We start from the raw sequence: 18,376 nt of genomic DNA on the forward strand, positions 1-18,376 counted from the left end.
GTCCACCACCCGAAGGACATCCGGCCAACTTGACACAACTGTGGGAAGCATTGGAGTCAACGTGGGCCAGCATCCCTGTGGAATGCTTTCGACACTTTGAAGAATCCATGCCCAGATTAATTGAGGCTGTTCTGAGGGCAAAAGTGGGTGCAACTCAATATTAGGAAGGTGTCCCTATTGCTCTGTACACTCAGTGTATGTGATCGTATTCAGCCTCATAGTAATTGAGTTAACATTGATACACACACTCTCATGACTCCATCCTGACTCCCATCTGAAGCGTTGGATACTGTAGGAGAGTATAGATTAGCCACGGCCTTCATTTGTAACCATGAAAGAGAAGTCCTTGACTTTGATTTCTCTCTCATCTTTTCACAGACAACCCAGGACAAATTTCTCCACCTCTTTCTCTCTCTATAACGCTCCATCCCTTTCTCGCTCCATGTTCTTTCTCCCCATTCCCTCATACTGCTATATCTTTCTCCTTCTGTCCTCCCTCTGTTTTCCCTTTCTCTGTCTCTGTCTCTTCGATTTGATTCTGATTCTCCATTGAGTTGTTTAGATTCTGAATCTCCGTTGAGTTGTTTAGATTCTGATTCCCCATTGAATTGTTTAGATTCTGATTCCCCATTGAATTGTTTAGATTCTGATTCCCCATTGAATTGTTTAGATTCTGATTCCCCATTGAGTTGTTTAGATTCTGATTCCCCATTGAGCTGTTTAGATTCTGATTCCCCATTGAGTTGTTTAGATTCTGATTCCCCATTGAGTTGTTTAGATTCGGATTCTCCATTGAGTTGTTTAGATTCTGATTCCCTATTGAGGTGTTTAAATTCTGATTCCCTATTGAGGTGTTTAGATTCTGATTCTCCGTTGAGTTGTTTAGATTCTGATTCTCCATTGAATTGTTTAGATTCTGATTCCCCATTGAATTGTTTAGATTCTGATTCTCCATTGAGTTATTTAGATTTTCCGTTCAGAATGCCGCCAAATTTCATTGGATTCACAGCTAATGAACTTGAATAATTACCTTTGGTGTTCAGAGGATCCTCGGCAGTATCCTCTCTCCCTCTAACAACCTGCCATCATCATCTCAGATATCCACCATGTTAGAAAAAAGAGGAGAGTGGAACTTCAAACAGAACCTAACACATGTTGTAGTTCTAAGGGCCCTTCTCTCTCTGCTCTGTCATATTAATTCAGCACTCTCAGGCTTCTCAACAGACTCGTGGTGCTGAGGCCTCCCGAACACAACATGAGGTTGTTTTTTCAACAAAAGGTCAGACAGCGGGTATGATCCACACTGGAGTGGAAAATACTCCTCCGATGCCTTTTTACTGTTTCTTGGTGATAATACACATTGACTTGTGTGTGTGTGGAAACTTGACCATGAAACACCCCTGTTTACATGAATGTCCAAATGATCAATGTTACTCATCAAATGCAACATGGAACAGCAGGTGTATTTCTGGAAGGAGGACAGTGTAGTGTCAAACTTGCTGCCTGATCAAACACAAGTGGCTGGATCAGATAGGCTACAGCATGGCAGATTGGCTGGGTAGTGTGGTGGGGGTCCGCAGCTGTGGTGTATGGCAAATTGGCAAACCCTCTGGCTGTGTGGGAGGTGTGTGAAGGATGGCGGGAGGGAGGTGTGTGGGGGGTGGAGGGAGGGAGGTGTGTGAGGTGCGGAGCGAGGGAGGTGTGTGAGGGGTCGCGGGAGGGAGGTGTGGGAGGGAATGTAATGTCTGTGATGGAATAGCAGAAACAAGATTGACCCCGGGCCATGTGGGAGACGTAAACCCTGGCAGCAGGGGCCCACACAAGATTAGATGTGACTGTTCTTATTTGATTTCATACACACATTCGTGGACACACACACACATACACTCTATCTCTGTCTTGCTCTCTATCTCTCGCTCGCTCGCTCACACACACACACACATACACTCTATCTCTCACACACACACATACACACTATCTCTGTCTTGCTCTCTCTCTATCGCTCACACACACACACATACACACTATCTCTGTCTTGCTCTCTCTCTCTTTCTCTCTCTCACACACACATACACACTATCTCTGTCTTGCTCTCTCTCTCTTTCTCTCTCTCACACACACATACACACTATCTCTGTCTTGCTCTCTCTCTCTTTCTCTCTCTGACACACACATACACACTATCTCTGTCTTGCTCTCTCTCTCTTTCTCTCTCTCACACACACATACACACTATCTCTGTCTTGCTATATATAATATAATAATATATGCCATTTAGCAGACGCTTTTATCCAAAGCGACTTACAGTCATGTGTGCATACATTCTACGTATGGGTGGTGCCGGGAATCTAACCCACTACCCTGGCGTTACAAGCGCCATGCTCTACCAACTGAGCTACAGAAGGACCACGCTCTCTCTCTCTCTTTCTCTCTCTCACACACACATACACACTATCTCTGTCTTGCTCTCTCTCACACTCTCAGCCCGTTTTCTTCCTCTGCAACGACGGATTCTCTTATTCCCCTCTGCTCTGTGATTTCTCATTTCAGCCGGAGATGGAATCACAGCTGACACGCCCTGAGAGGAAGGCAAATGAAATACCATAGTCATTTATTTCGGAAGTCCCACCCAAATACATTACCTGTGGAAACGATGGTGATAAGAATGATGATGGCGGTACTGATGATGATTGTTTCAATCACACTTTCTATCTGTCCATCTCATTCAGATCAAATCTGGTGATGGTGATTTGTTGTGTTCGTGATGGACTGTACAGTAAACTCACATAGCAGTGTGTGTTGATGCTCATATAACCCCTGATCTCCGTTCTCTCCCATCTAAATTAGTATTTCAAAAGGAATATACATTTTCCTCATAATGTACATGACACCAGAATGATTACCCATCCATCCAACACGCCCCCATCTACATCGACGGGGCTGCAGTAGAGAGGGTCAAAAGCTTCAAGTTCCTCAGCGTGCACATCACTGAGGACCTGAAATGATCCCTTCACAGCGACAGTGTGGTGAAGAAGGCGCAACAGCACCTCTTCAGCCTCAGGAGGCTAAAGAAATTCAACTTGGCCCTTAAGACCCTTACAGACTTCTACAGATGCACCATCGAGAGTATTCTGTTGGACTGTATCACCTCCTGGTACGGCAACTGCACCGCCCACAACCACAGGGCACTCCAGAGAGTGGTGTGGTCACACTGTCTGACCTCCATGACATCTACAACACCCGGTGTCACAGGAAGGCCAAGAAGATCATCAAGGACTTCAGCACCCTGAACCATGGCCTGTTCACTCCGCTACAATCTAGAAGGCGGAGGCAGTACAGGTGCATCAAAACTGGCACAAGAGACTGATAAACAGCTTCTATCGCCAGGCCATCAGACTGTTAAACAGTCATCACTAGCCAACCTCCACCCAGTACCCTGCCCTGAACCTTAGACACAGTCACTAGTCCGCTACCACCCGGCACTCTGCCCTGAACCTCAGAGAATGCTCCCCAATGTACATAGTCATTGAACATTGGTCACTTTAATAATGTTTACATACTGTTTTACCCATTTCATATGTATATACTGTATTCTAGTCAAGGCTCATCCTATATAACACCTTTTCTATTCATATACTGTCCATACTGTCTATTAGAGGTTGACCGATTAATTGGAATGGCTGATTAATTAGGGCCGATTTCAAGTTTTCATAACAATCGGAAATCTGTATTTTTGAGATTAAAAATAAAAAAAATAAAACTACAACTTTATATAACGAGGCAAGTCAGTTAAGAACACATTATTATTTTAAATGATGGCCTAGCAACGATGGGTTAACAGATTTTTACCTTGTCAGCTCAGGGATTCAATCTTGCAACCTTAAGGTTAACTAGTCCAACGCTCTAACCACCTGCCTCACGAGGAGCCTGCCTGTTACGCGAATGCCGTAAGAAGCCAAGGTAAGTTGCTAAATAGGATTAAACTTATCTTTTAAAAAGCAATCAATCATAATCACTAGTTATAACTACACATGGTTGAGGATATTACTAGTTTATCTAGCGTGTCCTGCGTTGCATATAATCGATGCGATGCGCATTCGTGAAAAAGGACTGTCGTTGCTCCAACGTGTACTTAACCATAAACATCAATACCTTTCTTAAAATCAATGCACAGAAGTATATATTTTTAAACCTGCATATTTAGCCAAAAGAAATCCAGGTTAGCAGGCAATATTAACCAGGTGAAATTGTGTCCCTTCTCTTGCGTTCATTGCATGAGTCATGGTATATGCAACAGTTTCGGCCGCCTTGCTCATTGCGAACTAATTTTCCATAATTTTACGTTATTATGACATAACATTGAAGGTTATACAATGTAACAGCAATATTTAGACTTATGGATGCCATCCGTTAGATAAAATACGGAACGGTTCCATATTGCACTGAAAGAATAAACGTTTTGTTTTCGAAATGCTAGTTTCCGGATTCGACCATATTAATGACCTAAGGCTCGTATTTCTGTGTGTTATGTTATAATTAAATCTATGATTTGATAGAGCAGTCTGACTGAGCGATGGTTGACACCAGCAGGCTCGTAAGCATTCATTCAAACAGCACTTTCCTGCGTTTGCCAGCAGCTCTTCGCAATGCTTCAAGCATTGCACTGTTTATGACTTCAAGCCTATCAACTCCCAAGATTAGGCTGGTGTAACCAATGTGAAATAGCTAGTTAGCGGGGTGCGGGCTAATAGCGTTTCAAACGTCACTCGCTCTGAGACTTGGAGTAGTTGTTCCCCTTGCTCTGCATGGTTAACGCTGCTTCGAGGGTGGCTGTTGTCGATGTGTTCCTGGTTCGAGTCCAGGTAGGGGCAAGAAGAGGGATGGAAGCTATACTGTTACACTGGCAATACTAAAATGCCTATAAGAACATCCAATAGTCAAAGGTATATGAAAAACAAATTGTATCAAATAGAGAGAAATAGTCCTATAATTCCTATAATAACTACAACCTAAAACTTCTTACCTGGGAATATTGAAGACTCATGTTAAAAGGACCCACCAGCTTTCATATGTTCTCATGTTCTGAGCAAGGAACTTAAATGTTAGCTTTCTTACATGGTACATATTGCACTTTTACTTTCTTCTCCAACACTGTTTTTGCATTATTTAAACCAAATTGAACATGTTTCATTATTTATTTTATTTTATTGATGTATTATATGAAGTTAAAATAAGTGTTCATTCAGTATTGTTGTAATTGTCATTATTACAAATAAAATAAAAATTTAATCGGCCGGTTAATCGGTAACTGTAACGGCTGTCTTGGGTGGAAGAAGGAGAGGACCAAAGCTCAGCATGGTTAGTGTTTATCTTTTTAATAAACTGAACACTTCAAAAATACAAAACAACAAAGTGACAATCGAAACAGTTCTATCTGGTGCAGACACACAAAGACTGAAAACAACCACCCACAAAACACAAAGGGAAACAGGCTACCTAAATATGGTTCTCAATCAGGGACAACGATAGACAGCTCTGATTGAGAACCATATCAGGCCAAACACAGAAATAGAAAATATAGAAAAACTAACAAAGACTGCCCACCCCAACTCACGCCCTGACCATACTAAATAAAGACAAAACAAAGGAATAAAGATCAGAACGTGACACTACCCCCCCCAAAGGTGCGGACTCCGGCCGCAAAACCTGAACTTATAGGGGAGGGTCTGGGTGGGTGTCTGTCCGCGGTGGCGGCTCTGGCATAGGACGTGGACCCCAGTTCACCACAGTTTTTGTCCTCCTCCTCAGCCGCCCCCGTGGCCTCTTACGAGCGGCAACCCTCGCCGCCAACCTCCGACCTCCGACTGGGGACCCTAGTCATGGGTCCCGAATGGACAGGAGATTCCGGCAGCGCCGGACAGGCAGAAGACTCCGGCAGTGCCGGAGTGAAGGACGACTCCGGCGGCACCGGACAGGCGGGAGACTCCGGCGGCTCCTGGCTGGCTGACGGCTCTGGCAGCTCCTGGCTGGCTGGCGTCTCCTGGCTAGCTGGCGTCTCCTGGCTGGCTGGTGGCTCTGGCGGCTCCTGGCTGGCTGGTGGCTCTAGCGGCTCAGGACAGACGGGCAGCTCAGGACAGATGGGAGACTCTGGCGGCTCAGGACAGACGGGAGACTCTGGCGGCTCAGGACAGACGGGAGACTCTGGCGGCTCAGGACAGACGGGAGACTCTGGCGGCGCTGGGCAGGAGGAAGGCTCTGGCGGCACTGGACAGGTGGGAGCACCTGTAGGGAGAAGACGGAGAGACAGCCTGGTGGGGCTGCCACCGGAGGGCTGGTGCGTGGAGGTGGCACCGGATAGACCGGACCGTGCAGGCGCACTTGAGCTCTTGAGCACCGAGCCTGCCCAACCTTACCTGGTTGAATGCTCCCCTAGCCAGGCCAGTGTGGCAAGGTGGAATAGCCCGCACTGGGCTGTGCTGGCAAACCGGGGATACCATGCGTAAGGCTGGTGCCATGTACGCCGGCCCAAGGAGACAGACTCCCCGTGTGCACCCCCCAAGACATTTTTGGGGCTCCCTCTCGGGCTTCCAGCCGCGCTGCCGTGCTGCCTCCTCATACTGGCGCCTCTCTGCTTTCGCTGCCTCCAGCTCTGCTTTGGGACGGCGATATTCCCCTGGCTTAGTCCAGGGTCCTTTGCCATCCAGAATCTCCTCCCAAGTCCATCTCTCCAGGTATCGCTGCCTCTCCTGCTGCTGCTGCCCTTTACCACGCTGCTTGGTCCTTTCTTGGTGGGTGGAAGAAGGAGAGCATTTGTGTAAAGGAAAGAATGAATGGGGCCACGTATCCACCATAGTGGAGTTTGGAGTGTGACTGTTTGAGGTTGTGGACATGTGTCTTTTATACTGATAACAAGTTCAAACAGGTGCCATTAATACAGGTAACGAGTGGAGGAAAGAGGAGCCTCTTAAAGAAGAAGTTACAGGTCTGTGAGAGCCAGAAATCTTGCTTGTTTGTAGGTGACCAAATACTTATTTTCCACCATAGTTTGCAAATAAATTCATAAAAAATCCTACAATGTGATTTTCTGGATTTTTTTTCTCTATTTTGTCTGTCATAGTTGAAGTGTACCTATAATGAAAATTACAGGCCTCTCTCATATTTTTAACTGGGAAAACTTGCACAATTGGTGGCTGACTAAATACTTTTTTAGTATATTTATATAGACAGTATGAATATTCATTTTATTTAATTGTATTCACTTTTTGGAGTATGTGTGTATTGTTATTGTATTGCTAGATATTACTGTACTGTTGGAGCTAGAAACAGAAGTATTTCGCTGCACCTGCAAATCTGTCTACGCAACCAATAAACGTTGATGTGATTACTATATTATTTCACAGGTAGAGTAGAATAAGAAAAAGTGAACCGTCATATGTCTCCACCCAGAACAGACAGAAGACATGCTGCTTTGGTGATTCAGTACTGGGACTTGCTTCCTGTCCTACAAGGCAGCCACACACACACAGCACCTGTTTGATTTCCTGTTCCACACATTACCCCGTCCCCATCCCAGACGTCACGGTGCGTTTCCTTTCTGAGTGCAGGTAGCTGTGTGATGGATGGCTGCTGGGTGATGCAGTGGTGGGCTTTGTGTTCTCTGTCACAGCCGTCGCTTTAAAGAAACTGGTCAACCCTGGGTGCCGTGCTCCCTCTGCTCAGTCTTTCACTGCTTTCACTGTTCCAGTCCAGCAGCCTGATTGAAGCTGCTGCCTGTCAATCATGGAGTAGGGTAGGCTTGATTGAATGCACAGCAACATGGCTGCCGGATGAGAAGACTGCGGAGAGAAAGTTATTGATTTGAATAAAGCCTATTTTCCTCCAAACTCTCGGCGCGTGTGTGTGAATGTGGGTGTGTGCCCGTGCATGTGTGAGTGTATTAGCACATCTGCCTGTGGGGAATTTGTGTGTGTGTCTGGTTGATGTTTGTCTGGAAGAGGGTCTCTATGCTTTGGAGAATGTCTGCCTGCCTGTGTCCTTGTAAGTGTCACTGTGTGTGTGCGTTGTGGCAGCCCAGGGGAGTCAGAGATGAAACTCACAAAGTAAGACAGCGGGAGACCAATTTGTGGTGCTTTAAACAAGGTAGTTCTTTCATAAAAGTGGGGGGAAATGGGGAGGGGAGAAATACAACTGAAAAGCCTCTCGGGTAACTGGTGGGCCACTATGTCCGTCATGGCGGCTCCTCGGACCGCCTGTGTCAATGAACAAAACAAAATAGAGAGAGAGCGATGAGTCCGGGGTTTCAATCCTTTCTACTTGTGCCGGGTGGTGTGCTACCCGGGATTAGGTAATCATCCTTTGGGGCAGAGAACAGAAAGAGAAAGATGAGTCAAACTTTGCCTAGTATCGTCTTTGTCATTGGATCAAAGTGCTTATCATACTCAATCCAGCTCTTCTGAGGACTTGGCGTACCCTCTGCCTGTCTTCCCGAGTGACTGCACCTCTACTTATACTCATTTGGGATAACGATGGACAGGTGGGACCAATTCCAAGTGCCAATTGGTTGCGTGCCTGGACTGGGTAATATTGGTGTTGAATCATCAGCCTCAGTTGGTGCCTGTAGAGCTGTACATGGTGCTGACTCACCTTGACCTCGCTAGTCCTCTGGAGCTGACCGAGGTCCTGCTCCTGCCTTTGTAGCTCCCTGATGGCCCCCGGGTTGCCACAGTGTGTGTGTGCGCTTGTGCATTTGTGTGACTGGCTGGGTAACAGCTCTTTCATCTGTATAGTAAACTTCTTATGGCTGTAATCCCGTTAACTGGATGATATGACAACAGCCAGTGAAAGTGCAGGGCGTCAAATTCAATTTCAATTCAAATTAAAAGTCCTCAAACATACATGTATCTTATACCGTTTTAATGGTAATCTTGTTGTTAATCCCACCACAGTGTCCGATTTCAAATAGGCTTTACAGCGAAAGCACCACAAACTAATATATTAGGTCACCACCAAGCCACAGAAAAACACAGCCATTTTTTTTCTCAGCCAAAGAGAGGAGTTTCAAAAAGCACAAATAGAGATCAAATTAATCACTAACCTTTGATGATCTTCATCAGATGACACTCATAGGACTTTGTGTTACACAATACATGTATGTTTTGTTTGATAAAGTTCTTATTTATCAAAATATGAGTTTACATTGGCGCGTTACATTCACTAGTTCCAAAAACATCCAGTGATTTTGCATGGCCACATCATTCAACAGAAATACTCATCATAAATGTAGATGATAATACAAGTTATACACATGGAATTATAGATATACCTATTTTAATGCAACCGCTGTGTCTGGTTTCAAAAAAAAATTATGGAATAAGCAAACCATGCAATAATTTGAAACCGCAATGTTGGCGTCAACATAACAAGAAATTACATGATAAATATCCCCTTACCTTTGATGATCTACATCAGAAAGCAGGAATCCCAGTTCCCAGTTTTGTTCGATAAGATCCGTTATTTATGTCCAAATACCTTCTTTTGTTAGCGCGTTTGATATATACATATCCAAACGCTCATTCTGGTCAGCGTTACGTTCGACAAAAACTTCAAAAAGTTATATTTCAGGTCGAAGAAACATTTCAAACTAAGTACAGAATCAATCATTAGGATGTTTTTAACATATAGCTTCAATAAAGTTCCAACCGGAGTATTCCTGTGTGTCTTGATGAGCAATGGAACGCAAGTGAATACCATGAGGAATGCGCGTGATCAGAAAATGGCTGACTGCCAGTCACCTGATAGATTCTGCTCTCATTCAGTCCCACAATACAGTAGAAGTCTCATTCAAATTTCTATAGATGGTTGACATCTAGTGGAACCCCTAGGCAGTGCAGCAGCATTCATATCTCAAGGGAATTTCATTGGGAACTGTGGTGAATACATACAACGCTCAGATTTCTCACTTCCTGTTTTGATTTCTCCTCAGGATTTTGCCTGCCATATGAGTTCTGTTATACTCACAGACATCATTCAAACAGTTTTAGAAACTTTGGAGTGTTCTATCCAATACGAATAATAATATGCATATATTAGCAACTGAGACTGAGGAGCAGGCCATTTACTTTGGGCAACTTATTCATCCAAGCTACTCAATACTGCCCCCCAGCCATAAGAAGTTTAAGACACAGCCAGTGGAATTTCTACTCCTGCTCCTCTATTTGATGTTGAGCAAATGGGCTGTCTTTCCACTGAACGCATGTTATCCATATAGAGGAAGAAGGCAGGTAGGGAAGCATATGGCTCTCATTCACAGGCTCACCATTCATCTACTAAAGGTGATTCGTAAAGGAATTTCACTGTCTTTTACATTGTTCAAGTAATTGTGTGTATATTAGGTACTTTTAAGTCTGTAGTGTTTGAGCTGTGTGTGTGTGTGTGTGTGTGTGTGTGTGTGTGTGTGTGTGTGTGTGTGTGTGTGTGTGTGTGTGTGTGTGTGTGTGTGTGTGTGTGTGTGTGTGTGTGTGTGTGTGTGTGTGTGTGTGTGTGTGTGTGTGTGTGTGTGTGTGTGATAGTAACTATTAATCTCCCTGTGTGTGTCTATGTTTTCCCCCACAGAGGAGACAGCGTTCGAGGCAGGAGTGCGGGTGCAGATCCACAGCCAGGCAGAGCCCCCGTTCGTCCACGAGCTGGGCTTTGGCGTTGCCCCGGGCTTTCAGACTTTTGTTGCCACTCAGGAGCAGAGGGTAGGTGCCCTTTGACCTAAGTTATTACTGTACACACTGAATAGGTCTGCTTCAATCTTCCTGACACTTTTCACTTTTAGATTTCAATTTCAACCTCCTCTTGACTGGAGCTTATCTCTCCGAGATGAAAAACGTGCACTTCTGATAAAGAATGTTCTATTCAGGTGTGTGTGTGTGTGTGTGTGTGTGTGTGTGTGTGTGTGTGTGTGTGTGTGTGTGTGTGTGTGTGTGTGTGTGTGTGTGTGTGTGTGTGTGTGTGTGTGTGTGTGTGTGTGTGTGTGTGTGTGTGTGTGCACATATACAGTTGAGGCAGGAAGATTACAATACATGGATGCCAGTTGTGATACAAACCTTATCAAAACATAAAGGCCTGTGTGACTAGGATTTTGAAAAGAAGCTAAAAATTGCATTTTCTCTTGCCTTACACTGGGCATCATTCACAAGTGATAGTATATAATTCACAAGTGATTGGCTAATATTGTCACCCATCAGACTATTCTTGATTTAATCTTGTCTTTACATATACTAAATAATACATTACCGGTCAAAGGTTTTAGAATACCTACTCATTCAAAGGTTTTTCTTAATATTTTACTATTTTCTACATTGTAGAATAATAGTGAAGACATCAAAACTATGAAATAACACATATGGAATTACATAGTAACCAAAAAAGTGTTAAACAAATCAAATTTGAAGAATCTCAAACACCAAATATATTTTGATTTGCTTAACACTTTTTTGGTCACAACATGATTCCAAATGTGTTATTTCATAGTGTTGATGTCTTCAATATTATTCTACAATATAGAAAATAGTCAAAATAAAGAAAAACCCTTGAATGAGTAGGTGTTGTAAAACCTTTGACTGGTAGTGTGTATGTGTGACATTTGTTTTGATTTCGAATGGACCAATATCATTCACTTCTCTCTCTCGAAATCGCTTTTCCTGCGGTTAATTTTCATGCCAGCCAGGTAGGCTATACTCCTGTTGTAAAAATAAGGAATGTGCTTAATATTAGGAAAGTTGAGAAGTAAATATAGTAGGCCTAGCTTATAGGAAACTGATGGGATCCTCCTCTTTTTAATCGAGGCCATCACCCACTTTTCTCGTGCAATTGCATAGCCCATAGAAATGTTGAGCAACATGAACTCATGGGCTCTCATGAAGTGTTTGATTAGATTTTCAATAACATTTGCATTGATGTCAGAGTGATTAGAGGGACAATAGAGTGTTGAGTACCAGGCAGTTAGTAAGTTTCGTAGGCTACTAATGACCATCAGCAGCATCAGAGCTTGGAGAAACCTAATTACCATGGAATTTGACTGCCTTCATGACTCGTGACCACCTGTGTGGCACTAATACGGTCACCACAACAGCCCTAGGTCTGACCTCTTATCTCTGTCCACTCCCTGACTGGGAGTATCTCTCTTTATCACTCTGTCTTTCTCTCTCTCTCTCTGTATCTCTCTCTCCCGTCTTCTCTCTCCCACTCTCCTTCTCTGACCCTGGAGATGTTTTTATCTAAGTTGCCAGGGAGTTGGCTGGATTGCCCTTGTCTTAGCTGACAGATTCCTGTCACGATTCATCTATCTTTCCTCACACTTCAAATCGCTTATGTCTCCAGCATTTACATGAGATGCCTGTTCTGCAATTAAAATCAAATCAAACATTTTATTTGTCACATGCACTGAATTCAACCGGTGTAGGCCTTACAGTGAAATGCTTACCTTCAAGCCCTTAACCAACATAGCCGTTTTAAGAAAAAAAGTAAGAGATAAGAATAACAAATAATTAAAGAGCAGCAGTAAATAACCAGGGTACCGGTACAGAGTCAATGTGCGGGGGCACCGGTGTCGAGGTAATTGAGGTAATATGTACATGTTGGTAGTGTTATTAAAGTGACTATGCATAGATAATAACAGAGAGTAGCAGCAGCTTGGAAGAGGGCAGGATGCAAATAGTCTGGGTAGCCATTTGATTAGCTGTGGGGGGATAGAAGCTGTTTAGAAACCTTTTGGACCTACACTTGGCGCGTGCGGTAGCAGAGAGAACAGTCTATGGCTGGGGTGGAGGGAGTCTTTGACCATTTTTAGGGCCTTCCTCTGACACCACCTGGTATAGAGGTCCTGGATGGCAGGAAGCTTGGCCCCGGTGATGTACTGAGCCGTACGCACTACCCTCTGTAGTGCCTTGCAGTCGGAGGCCGAGCAGCTACCATACCAGGCAGTGATGCAACCCGTCAGGATGCTCTCGATGGTGCACCTGTAAAACCTGATGAGGATCTCAGTACCCATGCCAAAACTTTTCAGTCTCCTGTGGGGGAATAGGTTTTGTCGTGCCCTCTTCATGACTGTCTTGGTGTTCTTGGACCAAGTTAGTTTGTTAGTGATGTGATCGCCAAGGAACTTGAAGCTCTCAACCTGCTCCACTACAGCCCAGTCGATGAGAATGGAGGCGTGCTCGGTCCTCCTTTTCCTGTAGTCCACAACCAGGGACTGATAAAGCAGAAAACCTAGACAGTACCTTTAGAAAGTATTCCCACCCCTTGACTTTTTCCGCATTTTGTTGTGTTACAGCCTGAATTTAAAATGGATTCATATTGAGATTTTGTGTCACTGGCCAACACACAATACCTAAATGTTTTTGGAAATTTGTACAAATTAATTGAAAATGAAAAGCTGAAATGTCGAGTCAATAAGTATTCAACCCCTTTGTTATGGTATGCCTAAATAATCTCAGGAGTTTTACAGTTTTGACTTAAATCTGCTTGAAAATCTTTGGAAAGACCTGAAAATAGTTGTCTATATGATCAACAACCAAGATGACAGAGCTTATAGAATTTTGAAAAGAATAGTGGAGAAATGTTCCACAATTGAGGTGTGGAAAGCTCTTATAGACTTATCCAGAAAGACTCGCAGCTGTAATCGCTGCCAAAGGTGCTTCTACAAAGTATTGACTCAGGGGTGTGAATACTTATGTAAATTTATATTTATGCATCCCATTTTCAATACATTTGCAAAAATGTCAAAAACGATTTCATTTTGTCACTATGGGGTTTTGTGTGTAGATGAGTGAGAGAGAAAAAATCTATTGAATCCATTTTGAATGCAGGCTGTAACACAACGAAATCTGAAATAAGTCAAGGGGTATGAATACTTTCTGAAGGCAACGTACATATAAAGATGAAACTATACAATACATATATAATAAATTGTATAACTCCCATCATTTAAAAAAGGGCATGAATAAGGAAGATCCAAAACATGTTCAGTCATTTCCAGAAGTTTGAAAAACAACTCACGTCCTGAAAAAGATGAGAGGAGGAAAAAGAAAGAAAAGGTCTGCCAGCGATAAGCATACAGAGAAGGTCGACTGTACAGCGGCAGGCAGGCAGACAGGCAGGCAGGCAGGCAGGCAGGCAGGCAGGCAGGCAGGCAGGCAGGCAGGCAGGCAACTCTGGAGGCCTCCACTCATGGTGTGGCCAGGCAGCCCCCTGAGCCGTAGAGCTCCCAGCAGTCTCAGCTCCATCTCAGCTCTATCTGTGTGACTGGCTCTGTGTGACTGACTGGCACAACATCATCATCCTTCATCCTCCCCATTGCACCAGCACAGTGGGAAACACAGTCAATTTAGACACCAGCTAATTAACTCCGCTTTGCACTTTGAATTCAAAGATTCCCCAGACTTCCTACTGTGGCTTGACCCTTGTTGTGTTCCTGCTGCGTGGCACAACTTTAGTTCCTGACTGAGCCAACCCAAGGACATCTTGTGAGATGCCATGTAATGACCATGCTTATAATCAGGCTGAATATAGCTGATATGTCTTAATGATTAGCAGTACTGTGGGAACTTTGTAAAAGTACAATGGCTGCCTGTGGTCATTGGTGTGCGATTGTAATCAGATCCAACCAGACATCTAAATTGTGAGGCAGAGCTGAAGTCATGCACTCAAATGAACTCGTATTATTACTTCCAGATTAAAGCCACTTCATCAAAAAAAAAAGTGCACAGAAGCCAAAGAACACAGCCACTATAGGCACTTAATAATGCATGAACACACACACACACACACACACACACACACACACACACACACACACACACACACACACACACACACACACACACACACACACACACACACACACACACACACACACACACACACACACACTAGATTGCCTGTGTTCTTAAATAATCCTCTGTATTTTCTCATTATTTTAAGTATAGGGGAGTTTCAAATGTTAAAGTGTTCTTTGCTATGCTTTCCACAGAAGTCACAAGGGCATTCCCATGTCTGTAAATTACAGTTCTATTAAAGAGCCTGAGCCTCTCTCCCTCCTGTGTCTTCTGGATGGGTCTCAGTAATGTATTTTTGGTCTTGGCAACCTCGTGTCCACGGGAGAGTTCAGTTCATCCTGATATACTATACTGTACTAGTTCGTTAATAAAACTCCAGACTCACAGCTCCGATTTTCAACAAAATCCCCAAAGTTAGCAAATCCATGTAGAGCTCCCAAAGCCTAATTCCAAATCTAGAGGCGACAACTTTAATTATGCCCCTTGTTGATTCAACTGTTGCATTTTAGTTTTGATCCGTTTCTAATATTCTTTCTAGTTGCTGACGTGCATCCCAATGGCAGAGTGTGTGGTCATTGATGAATAATGTGTGGGGAGGAGCAGAGAGGGTCCTGGCCGTCATTGGAGTGTATTTAATCAGGTCATCAGATCACCCCATAGTGGGCGCTGACACCTATCTACTCTGATGATTTGATATTTGATTACAGCAGGATAATAGTGTTGTACATCAGCCACTCCAATTAGGACAAGAGGAAAGATTAGCAGAGGTATGAAGGTGATGGGAAAGGTGATGGACTGACTGCTGCTGAGGAGCACCTGCCTCTCATCTTAATGAAATCGACAGTGCTGGGAAAGTCTATCTTCCTAGAAGTGATGAACAGCTGGCCTTTAGGGAAGACTTTTTAATTGTGAATGGAGACCTACAGGAGCGTGGCCAGACCTAGAGTATATATGAGTGAGGCCAGGGCTAGTTTGAAATATTTTGATTTGTTGGCTTCATTAGTTGTGTTTCAATCGAGCTGTAGTGGAACAGGTTGGGAGCTTCAAGTTCCTCGGTGTCCACATCAACAACAAACTAGAATGGTCCAAACACACCAAGACAGTTGTGAAAAGGGCACGGCTAAGCTGCCTGTCATCCAGGACCTCTACACCAGGCGGTGTCAGAGGAAGGCCCAAAGAATTGTCAAAGACCCCAGCCACCCCTGTCATAGACTGTTCTCTCTACTACCTCATGGCAAGCTGTACCGGAGTGCCAAGTCTAGGACAAAAAGGCTTCTCAACAGTTTTTACCCCCAAGCTATAAGACTCCTGAACAGGTAATCAAATGGCTACCCGGACTATTTGCATTGTGTCCCCCCCAACCCCCACAAACCCTCTTTTTACACTGCTGCTACTCTCTGTTTATCATATCTGCATAGTCACTTTAACTATACATTCATGTACGTACTACCTCAATTGGGCCAATAAACCAGTGCTCCCGCACATTGGCTAACCGGGCTATCTGCATTGTGTTCCGCCACCCACCACCCGCCAACCCCTCTTTTACGCTACTGCTACTCTCTGTTCATCATATATGCATAGACACTTTAACCATATCTACATCTACATACTACCTCAATCAGCCTGATTAACCGGTGTCTGTATGTAGCCTTGCTACTTTTATAGCCTCGCTACTGTATATAGCCTGTCTTGATTTGAAAATCAATATCTCGCTTGCTGATATCGAGGGAATTCTGTGTTCGAGTTAACAACAGCAAACTAATCTGGATGCATGGATACAGAATCAGTCTCTGATTGGAGGGATTCTTCTCCAATGTTATCTGTGCTAACAGACATTCCACAGCCAAATCTGACCTGGCAGGATAAGGATTATTTTGGTCCAAGAACTGGTATTTGGCTGAGGAAACTGCATCTCCCACAATGCAGGGGGCGCTGGGTGATGGATGCTGAACGGAGAGTAGCGGAGTGGCTGGAGAGGGCCGCCTGCATGCAGGGCAGATGGGCGCTCACTCAGCTCCTCCTGGTGTCCCTCTCTCCTCGTCTGCTGTTGGGGGTGGGGTGGGGGCAAGAGGGGGGAACATTTGGAGATTTTGTGTTCTTGGAACCTGTTGTGAGTTTTCACAGCGAGAGACTGAATCTGTGAATGTGTCCCTCTCTGCCCAGTCTGTTGGCCAGACCTTCCTTTTGTTCCTCTGTCATCTAGCCTGCTGTGTTCTAGAGGGCCTTTTGGAACCTCTCTCTGATGGCTCTAAATCACAATAACACCATGACATCTCCCATGTGTCTATGGGAGTTTCAGACTTCAGCTGAGTGTTTGCCCCTGTCACTCTCTGTCTCTCTGTCTCTCTGCTGAATCCCCCCACTGTGTCTCTCCTGTGTTGTAGCTGACCTACCTTCCTCCTCCGTGGGGAGAGTGTGAGTCCAAAGCCCTAGACTCTGGCTTCTTCCAGGTCTATAGTGTGACAGCTTGCAGGATCGACTGTGAGACACGCTACATCGTGGAAAACTGTAACTGCAGGATGGTGCACATGCCCGGTAAGAGCACACACTTTCTTTCCCCTTTTCACACTAAACAAAACATGTGGATAGAGTCTGTAATATAGCATTGTCTGGGCCATGGGCAAACAAAAACAATTGTTTGGGCTATGGGCCATGTTTTTTCATCAAGGACTATTTTAAGACAAGGTGAGGAAAGTTTGATAAAGGACTTACAGTAGTTGTTGTGGTTGATAAAGTCATCTAAAGTCTGTGGTGGGTTTGAAAAGGTCAAAGAGCTGTAAGGTGTACGGTCAAGATTTGTGTTGGTGTATTATAAAGCTTTCTGCTCCAAGGCTTGTCTTTCACCTTGCTCCACACAAAGCTCTATTTCTCTCTCTCACACTCTCTTTAGGTGTGATAGATGTTTGCATGTTGCGAGTCTCCTTGACTGCTTCCACAGTAGGGTTGCAAAGGGAGGGTATGTTACTGGAAACGTTCACAGTTGACCATTAAACTATCAGAATTTTGGTGTCTTTCAAGGATTTTGTGTAATCTATCATAAATAATCTATTGGCCCTTTTGGGGACTCCAGATTATCCCAGGTGTTACCTATGGCCATCTGTGTGGTCGTGTCACATGCAGAATATATGACATCATTAAATAATATGATTTTAAAATATCAACAAAAACAAAATAAATATGACAAAGCTGTAAAACAATATCATAAATATAAACCATCAATTTAGGGAATAGCATTGGTGTTTAATATGAGAGTTTCATCATAATATCCTTTATCATTTTTTTACACACTTTAATTTATTTTACTATGTCAATATGTATTTGTTGTCAATGTTTTGGTGTCAAATTGGTGGCAGTAGTGAAGAAAAGTCAATAGTTGGATGAGTTGCAGAGTTAATTGAAAGTAATGCTTATTTTCTGTTGACCCATATGGTCTAGCTACTAGAAACTCATAGACAATATGGACACAGATTTATGTTATTCAGCTATAAATGACCAGAGTTACGATAGATTGCCATAGATTTTCTGTTAATTACCCAAAATCACTGAAGATTCCG

The 18,376-nt window shown here is 43.9% G+C and overlaps 1 protein-coding gene across 3 annotated transcripts in view; it reads left to right on the plus strand.

The window, feature by feature from the left end:
- LOC118374456 (acid-sensing ion channel 2-like) overlaps positions 1 to 18,376 on the plus strand; it is a 509,104-nt gene that overhangs the window by 470,807 nt on the left and 19,921 nt on the right. For all 3 annotated transcript variants that reach the window (XM_052491568.1, XM_052491566.1, XM_052491567.1), the window contains 2 exons: positions 10,612 to 10,739; positions 17,207 to 17,357. In XM_052491568.1, the coding sequence (XP_052347528.1) occupies positions 10,612 to 10,739; positions 17,207 to 17,357 (279 nt within the window). The remainder of the gene's footprint in view (positions 1 to 10,611; positions 10,740 to 17,206; positions 17,358 to 18,376) is intronic.

The sequence above is a fragment of the Oncorhynchus keta genome, chromosome 32 (genome assembly GCF_023373465.1).
Source record: "Oncorhynchus keta strain PuntledgeMale-10-30-2019 chromosome 32, Oket_V2, whole genome shotgun sequence".
Classification (NCBI taxonomy): domain Eukaryota; kingdom Metazoa; phylum Chordata; class Actinopteri; order Salmoniformes; family Salmonidae; genus Oncorhynchus; species Oncorhynchus keta.